The sequence below is a fragment of the Antrostomus carolinensis genome, unplaced genomic scaffold (assembly GCF_000700745.2).
Source record: "Antrostomus carolinensis isolate BGI_N321 unplaced genomic scaffold, ASM70074v2 scaffold14266, whole genome shotgun sequence".
NCBI classification, from domain to species: domain Eukaryota; kingdom Metazoa; phylum Chordata; class Aves; order Caprimulgiformes; family Caprimulgidae; genus Antrostomus; species Antrostomus carolinensis.
In genome coordinates this window covers 1,933-10,552 of record NW_010324009.1, presented here as the reverse complement: position 1 = coordinate 10,552, position 8,620 = coordinate 1,933, and the positions used below count along the sequence as shown (strand labels likewise).

The following is an 8,620-nucleotide window of genomic DNA, read 5'->3' as shown; positions in this document are numbered from 1 at the left end:
GGGTGGGTGCGCGGTCCTAGCGCCGACCGTTCGGTCGCGCACCCACCCGTCCCCCGCTTAATTTTCGGCTTAAAACCTGGGAAAAAAATCCTCTTTTTGGTATTTTTACACCTTTTAATGCTTTATTTGTATTCTAACCATTTATAACAAGCCGCTCTGGGCACTGTGTGTGCTCCCCATCTGTCGTGATGTGCAGCATCGTGCTTCAGCTGCACAAAGAAAATCGAATTTTAAACGAGCTCGATGCACGTAAATTTAAAATCCTTCTGCAGCAGCAGGAGTCCTGGCTGCACCGCCCTGTTGTGCGCTGTATTTTAATTCAGAGAGCTGAATTAGCTATGTGCAGTGGCAGTGAAAGATCCATAGCGCTGTATGCTGATTAATTAATGGCAAAATGGGAGTCTTTGCATATCTTAATTACAGCGGAGTAAAACAGGGACTGAAAATTCTCAGCTGTACAGTTGTACACACGGATCCTACGACATTAATAATAGAAAACCTCTCTGCTGTTCCTAGCGATGTACATCAGCCTCACAGGCTGACTGGAATTACTGCAGTAACCTACCCCGCTGTCTTTTGTTCAGCTGATCTAATTATGCTTAGTGATTTTTATTAGAAGAAATGAAATTAATGTATTTACTGTTCAAAAGCATATCTCTTTGTTATCTAGGAATCCAACTGACTGAAATTCTCCCAGGGTTGGCTTCTGGAGTTGTATTTTCTTGGTCATGGCTACTTCTGGTATGTCATATTATGTATTAAATACTCCAGTCTTGTTGGGTTTTTTTTTTTCCTCTTAATTTCTCAGAAATATGGTCAAATCTAATATAGTAAAATAAACTGTCATCACCACGCTTTCCTCCCATATCTGGGCTGCTTTGGAGAAGCTGTTAAAACTGGGTGCTTGTGAAAACATACCCAGAGCCCTCTCAGACGAGGCTGTTAGCAGATGGGCTCCAGCTCATCTGCACGCCATCTGCTCCCTTAGCAGAGCTGACGATCATCTAGACATCTCAGTGAGCAAAACGGGTGTGCTGGTACAACTGCCCCCACGCAGGGCTGACGTGCCTGTTCCGAGGTGTTTGAGGAGAGAACACTGGCTTATATATTTATTTGAAAACTGGTTTCATTTCATGGCTATGTCAGCTCTTGGGTGAACACATCAAAACTCTTCCTCAGGCTTGTTGGAGAAAGACATTTTTTATTACTGTTATTTTTTTATTATTATTATTTGAATTGTTGATAAATTTGCTTTCGTGACCCTGGATATTAAAGGCTAAAAAAAAAGTCAGGTGCTTGGATAATGTGGTATCGAGGAAGAATTGCAAATAAAATTGCCTGCTGCATTTTCAAATGGTGTTGCTGCCACTTTGAACAGAACTATTGGCTCAGATCCCGACTGTCTCCTTAAGTGAGCTTTGTGGCATTGAATTTTTGAAGGCTATTGTTCAAGTTCCTGGCTTAAAATACTGTTTGGGTTTATTTTTTTGTCTGTGTTCCTAGATATTCAAGTGAAGGAACTGGAAAAACGTGCCTCTGGGCAGGCATTTGAGCTGATACTTAGTCCCCGCTCGAAAGAAGCAGTCCCAGAATTCCCTCTTTCTCCCCCAAAGAAGAAGGATGTGTCATTGGAAGAGATTCAGAAAAAGTTGGAAGCAGCAGAAGAGAGACGTAAGGTAAATTTGAAACTGCTTAAGTGAGCTAATCTGTGCAAGTTGGGTAGGTTTTTTGGGGTTTTTGTTGCTTAGGACAAGTGATTAGCAGTTTGTGTTATGGTAAATGGGATATTAAATCAATTTTTATGGAATCCCTGGGGTTTGTATGAACCCTTGGTACAGTCTGCAGGGTCATACTTTTATTCCCAAAGTGATTGTGAATAGTCACTTGAAAAACTGGGAGAAAATGCATAGTTGAGAGAGGATCCTCTTTCAGGAAGAAGCTGTTTTTCTTGTCTTTAACATCATAAAAGATTCATTTTCTCCTAAAAAATGTAGTGGAGAATCTGCACTGAGAAGGTTTGCCAATACAATGTCTGACTTGATGTAAGATCTTGCTGTTAACATGTAGCTTGGAGCCCTTGGCTGGGCAGAGACTAATTGAAAGCAGTCTCCTGTGTGATTCGCTGTTCTGAGAAGCAAGAATCTTCTAGGAAAGATCTATTGATGTTGACATAAAGATCCATGTTATTATTTTTCCAGAAAAATCTCATTTAATAAGACTTGCAAGTAATGACAGAACCTTAACCATTGCTGGTAGTTTGTAATGGTGAAATACGGGTTATGTGGGTGGAGGAAGGACCAGGGAGCTTTGTCCTGCATCATGAAATTACACTGTTCTCCAGTAAAATAGCAGAAAATCTGCTCTCCCAGGAGCTGTGAGCAACTCCATTGTAATTGTCTCTGTAGTTGAACTGGTTTATGTTCAAAGCCTGCCTCCTGTGTTTTGTCAGTCTCATGAAGCAGAAGTCTTGAAGCAGCTAGCTGAGAAGCGGGAGCATGAAAAAGAGGTGCTGCAGAAAGCGATTGAAGAGAACAACAACTTCAGCAAAATGGCAGAGGAGAAGCTGACCCACAAAATGGAAGCTAACAAAGAAAACCGTGAGGCACAAATGGCCGCTAAACTGGAACGCTTGAGGGAGAAGGTGGGTGTAGAGTCCCCGCTCCTCTTTGGGAGGGAGTTTATCCATGCTCCTTACTTTGAAAACTGGTTAAATAAAGCCAAGTAACTGGCCAGGTGAGGCAGGTGCTGTGAATAGATGAAGATCCTTGGGAGTTCTGTGGTGGTTTAATCTTAACTCTGCAAAAGACTTTGCAGAAATCTTCCTTTTGGGGGAGAAAGGATGGATGGATTTAGAGCAGCATCTCGCTTTCTCTCCTAAGGTCTCATCCTGTAACCTCCTTCTGTAACCCAGGCTTGCAGGTCCCTGCTGTGAGCTGGGGAGGTGTGAAGCAAGCCGGGGCTTTCTCTGTGCCTGGGCATAACTCCTTCCCTGCTGTTGTCTTTCAGGACAAGCATATTGAAGAGGTTCGAAAGAACAAAGAAGGCAAAGACCCCGGTGAGGCTGAAACTGACTGACTTCATTCTGGAAACTGACTCTCCCCCTCCTCTAAATATCCAAAGACTGTACTGGCCAGTGGTTTTATCTTTGTTTGGTTTTTTTTTTTTAAGTTTCTAGAAACTGATGTAGAACTGTTAAATTAGATCCAAACTGTACACTTTCTTTGGGGGCTAGAGGGGAGACCTTCCATGTTTCACTTTTTCTAAAGTGTTGTCTTTCCAGTGTAGCTATCTTCTTGTTGCATCCTTTTCTACTCCAGGGCGCTTGCTACTGGGTTGATGGCTAGTACTGTATCAGCTCTGTAAGACCTTTGTGAAAGGAATATGTAGTATACTGTTCCATGCTGAATATCTTGTTTCACTGCAAAAAAAATCTGACTCTGTCCCAGTCTGCTAAAATACTGCTGTAACTGAGTGACTAAATAAAGCTGCACAGTGCTGTTATCATGAGAATTACTTCTGAAAATGACATAAGAAATGAAAATCAGTTGGCTTGAGGTCTGCAACAGGCATTCTTACCCAGTGCTGGGTGGAAAGGTCTGCAGCAGCAGCGCTTTTCCTTGCATCCATGGGCATGCTGTGTGACTGCCCTTCCCCTAGAGCACATGCATTGTCTTCATTTTACAATCAGAGCTTTGTTTTAACACCTCAGCAGTGGTCAGCTGTTGTGTGTTTTTGTTAAAAAGAGTTCAGAACCACCTCCCTTTGGATGCTGATGCTTCAACAAACAAGTCCTTGTTTGCCACATGACTGATGGGAGCTTATTTTTTTGGTAAGGGTTTCTAGAAGATTATTTGTGCTCTTGAATAGTGATTTGTGTACTGCTTCCTGCAGTGTCAGGGCATGGAAGTCAGAAACCTGTTCTGTGCTGGGATTGAAAATATTGTTGTGGATAAGAATGACTGTAGCTTTTGGTGTTGGATTAGTACACTGTGCTGCAGGGCAAGTCTGAAGATTAACTCCTGCCCACAACAAGATGTGTATCATCTTTGTGTGTTTTTCTGAGGTGAGAACTGTATTTGTGCTCTGAGGAAAGATGCTTTTTAGGTGGATTGGGTACAGAGTTGCTGTATTGTACAGGTGCCTTAAAAACAAACCAAAACAACACCCAGACCCTTCCTCTGAGGACATCCATGGGAACTCGGGCTACTCTGCAGTAAAAACAAGGTTGCAGTTGGTGTGTGTGAACAGCCACCTGACTTCTCCAGTGTGAACACCATGTTCTGAAGTGTTTGGCTTTAATAAGTGTGTTCCCTCAGAGTGGGGAAGCCTTGGGCTTCACAGCTTCTGTTAGTGTCAAACACTCGGTCCTGTCTTCCCCTAGTTCTGTCCTTGATCTTAAGGCTTGGCTACCAGGATTGTTTTCAGGTTAACTCCACACCTGGAGCATCTGACATCTGCCCAGGTGGCAGATTTACATCATCTGAGGATGGAAGAGCTGGTAGGGAATGCTTTAAGGGACTGATTGAGTCCTGGACCACTTGACCTGTCTTCTGGGGGTTTGCTAAAGAAGGAACCTCAGTTGAGAAATCTTTCATGTATCACACTTAATACTTTTAATTGCCTCAGGGTTGTACTTAACAAAAGCTGATATTACACTGAAGGAAGGAGAACAGTGAGATAAAGCCAGGCTTGATGCACTGGAAGGCTGGGATCTGACCCTTTCCTGAAGCATTTTCAGAAGTGTTTTGATATTTCATAACTGAAGGTAAGAGGGGCTGTACTTCTACCTGTTGGGGAGCAACCTCCCAGCTGCAGTGGGGGCATAGGGCAGGTTTGGGGTTTTTACTGGCACTTGTCAACACTCTAAGCTGAGAGCAGGGGGGTGAGGGTCAGGATCCACCTGGGGAGGTGAGGAGGATGGGGGAATACAGAGCTGAGCTTTGAAACAAAGGTTTGAGTCCCTACATCATGTGCTTATGAAAGAGGTTGAGTATCCAGTGCTACATAATGGAGGTTTCAGTGATCACTGGATCTGATCCCAGACACAAAATCAGGCCTAATCAGCAATAAAAAAAAAAAATCAGGTCTTCATTGTAATGTTTTTTTTTACCTGCTGAGAAAAGACTAAGTGTCCTGAACATGCGTGGGGATTTTCCTCCCATCTTGTCAAGGAGTCGGGAGGAGGACGACAGCACTGCCAAACCCTGAGAGGTTTTAAGAGCACAAAGAGATGTTAAATGGGAGTTTTTGATTTGCCAAAGCTGTTGGATCTCAACTGGGGCCCTTCTGTTCCCTTGTTTTAGTTCTGCTTCAGGTGACTGTGTTCCCCAGGGCCTGAGCTTGGTCTGGTTCCTCTCAGAGCTGCTGGGGGGGAATGGCAATTTTGAGGGGTGAGATTGGGGTGGGGGGATACAAATACTGAGAGAATGGCAATGATCTGAGAATGGAGTAAGGGGAGGAAAAACTATAGGACAGAGATGGTGCTGAGACAGAAAACAGGAAAAAAAATAAACCAGCCTCTGTGGTGGGGAAAGCTGGACTGTAAACAGGTTGCTTAAAAAAAAAAGGACAAAAGCTCAGCAGCTCTTTCTGAGGAGAGACAGCCCACCACGCGGTGGCAAGTTACAACAGCAGCTGCTGCTGAGCTGTAGGATGGGTGTGGTGAGGGAGAGTGGAGAAGCGATGACTCAAATCGGTTTGTGGACGGAGAGGGGCTGTGCTGGGGGACGGACACCCCACTGCTTCACTCCATCTTTCCATCCGTGACAGGGGAATCACTGAGGAGAGAAGCCCGGTACCGGTGGATGGGAAACAGTGGATCCTCCGTGGGCTGCTGCCTCCTGGACACGGGGACCCCGGACAGCGGAGCCGTGGGGGGTAAGGGGGCCAGGGGTCTGGGCAGAGGGGTCTTGGGGGGAGTGGCAGGACCTACTGGGGCACTGAGAGAGGGGAGGGTCCAGGGCCCCACTGATCCCAACCTCCAGCTGCACCCACATCCTCAAGTACCCCCCCCCACTGGGAAAAAATATTCCCAGGAGGGGGGATCAATCCCTGGCTGCCCCCAAAGGGGTTTTAGCAGCACTTGGTGCTGCTGCTGCTGTGCTGGGAGGAGGGAGAGGCTGCCCAGGCACAGGGCCTGGATCCCAGCCATCAAAAATGCACTGGACTCACGTGTACTGGGGGCTCAGTGAGACTGTGTGGAGAATAAACCAATCATAACCTAAAAAAACCCCCCCATATTTGTGCTTTAGAAGGCTGAATACAGACATATGCATGGGAGCAAAAAGACATGTAAACAGCTGGGGGCTGAGTCTGTATCATTAATAAAAAATTCAGCAGTGGGTGGATGCTGTTTGAGAAAGGAAATGCTCCATAGGAAGTAACAGGCGTTTGAGGCAACGTTATTGACATCTCGTAGGTATGTGGAGGTTGTTATTCAGAATACAAGCCAGATTAATGATTTCCAGCACTGCACAGGATGTGCTCCCTTCGTAACTGAGCGTTGCTCAAGGCTTCATAGCTAGGAAGGGCTCTTCAAATTAAATCCTGCTCCAACAAGTTTTGGAGGACCTGAAGTAAACACGGCTCCCTTTGCCTGCTCTGAACGCAGCTTTTCCCGCTGCTTTTGCCACAGCGTTTCCCTGCACAGAACCAGGGGTGCCTTTCCTGGAGGAATTTATTTTCTGGCAGCTGTGACTGGGTTGGACACAGTCTGGAGCTGTACCCAGGTGTCCTCATGGGTAGCAGCAGCCCTGGCACAGAGGCAAGTGCTCCAGGCATCAGAAGGGCAGTGTTTTCTTCCAAACTGCCCGTTGAATTTTGGCCAAAATAGCTTAACTGGGGCAGTTCTGCTTTTGCCCATATCTCCCCATCAGCACTCGAGGCTGTTGCAGTTCGGCGCAGTGGCTGCAAGTCCGGAAGAGGTTTATGAAGTTAATTTTTCACTGGCAGCCTGTGCGTGTTACAGGAGGGGTTAGGAGGCCGGGCGAGGGTGAGGATTGCCCTCTGTGAGATGCTGCCCTGAGCCAGGCCAGTTATTTTTGATGTGGGGCCTCTTTAACCAGACGAGGTGGGAAAAGAACATTCAAGAGGGAAGCTGAGCAGCAAACAGCCTCTTTTAATCTGCATTTGTGCTCCTTGGGTTCAGGCAGGCATGAGTTACAGACCTGTCTGCTCCATTTTGATGAGGAAATTATAGATATTTTCTTAAATAAACAGTCCCATCCCCTCCTCCTCCTCTTGTTCCCAAACTTTGAAGAGCTTTTCCTGTCTGAGCTGTCCCTGAAATGACTGCACTTGCCAGGAGTTGAGACATAAATCAGCACTGGAGCTGGACGGGATTTTCTTCAGGACTTGTCTGAGCAAGAGCAGGTAAAGAGGGATGGCGGGGGGGGGCAAATCTCATTTCGAGCACGTTCTGTTCAATGTTCTTTAAGGCTGCTGTGAAAAGGCAGAAGCAGCCAGCAAGGCTGCCTTTATCTTGGTAAGGACAGCAGCTTCAAAAATGTAAATATGGAAACGCTTGCTCGCAAAGATTACGCTGCTGGACCTCAGTGGTGCAACAGGATGAACTCACTCGAGCTGCCTTGTTTTTGTGCAAAGCTGCATGGAAAATCAGGAGCTGAAAAAAGGTGGTAAAAACTCTAAACAGAGAAGTTCCATCTTCTGTTACTGACGTTAGTTATGTTCTCAAATGCCCTCCTTGTGAGGCAGAGCAGGTCATCTCATCGCTCGTGGAAACGCGGCTCGTTGTTATTTGTAAAGACAGATACTGCAAACAGTTTACAAAGGAGGAAAATCTTGGCTGCTCTTGGAGTGGGGAGTTTGTTCGGGATGTTTAGTTTGTTTAGCAGTTTCTAAACTCCTGGGAAGGGCTGACCTGGGAACTGATGTGTCCTGGTGTGTTAATTATTGTGTTAGTTAACCCTGTACTTGTGTCCTTTGCCCTGTACTCCTCTAGACAGTCTTGCCCTGTGCAGCACAGGGCACTCCAGGTGTTCTTAAATCTCTCTGCAGCCTCCTTCATAGAATCATAAAATCATTAAGGTTGGAAAAGACCTCTAAAATCATCAAGTCAAACCGTATTACTATATTACTATTTTTATTATTAAGTATTGTTAAATTGGTAATATATTCAATAAACTAAATATGTTACTAATATTGCTAAACTATTACTGGTTTTGTTGATCCTTTTATTTCAGCCATATTGAGGCCATTCTCTAGTCACACATGACTTTTCATATCATATCTTTGGGGGGGGGGGGAAAAAAGCATCCCATAAACAAAACAGACAAAGCATTCAAACAGCCCCTGCTTGTTGATTTATTTTTATTATTATTATTTGGTTTTGGTAAAGTCAATATCAAACCCTGCAGCAAAACTTTCTTTCTGTCCCAAAGGTTGTTTTGCACATTGAAGACCTAGAGTTTGGCTGCATCATGGCAACGGTCGTCACCGAAAAGCTTAGTCGCCTCTTCATTAACGTGCGGCAGGTCCCTCAGCTGCTGGCCCCCCTCTCTCCCTCCACCGTCAGCAATTCAGAGGTGCCGAAGGTCTTCTGGAAGCCCTACATCCACACCGGCTACCCGCCAATGGCCCAGACACGGGGCGTTTTCTTTTC

The 8,620-nt window shown here is 45.5% G+C and overlaps 2 protein-coding genes across 2 annotated transcripts in view; both read left to right on the top strand.

Annotated features, from left to right (window-relative positions):
- The first annotated feature begins 260 nt into the window (after nt 1–260).
- Nucleotides 261–3,501, top strand: STMN1 (stathmin 1). The gene is made up of 5 exons (XM_010170789.1): nt 261–302; nt 671–741; nt 1,504–1,676; nt 2,450–2,641; nt 3,007–3,501. The coding sequence occupies exons 2-5, from the start codon at nt 729–731 to the stop codon at nt 3,073–3,075; spliced, it is 447 nt and encodes a 148-aa protein (XP_010169091.1). The 5' UTR covers nt 261–302; nt 671–728; the 3' UTR covers nt 3,076–3,501.
- Nucleotides 3,502–8,411: 4,910 nt separating this feature from the next.
- PAQR7 (progestin and adipoQ receptor family member 7) overlaps nt 8,412–8,620 on the top strand; it is a 1,090-nt gene continuing 881 nt past the window's right edge. The window contains 1 exon segment of the mRNA XM_029085651.1: nt 8,412–8,620. This exon segment is cut by the window's right edge and continues 22 nt beyond it. Within this exon segment, the coding sequence (XP_028941484.1) occupies nt 8,439–8,620 (182 nt within the window). The 5' untranslated portion in view covers nt 8,412–8,438.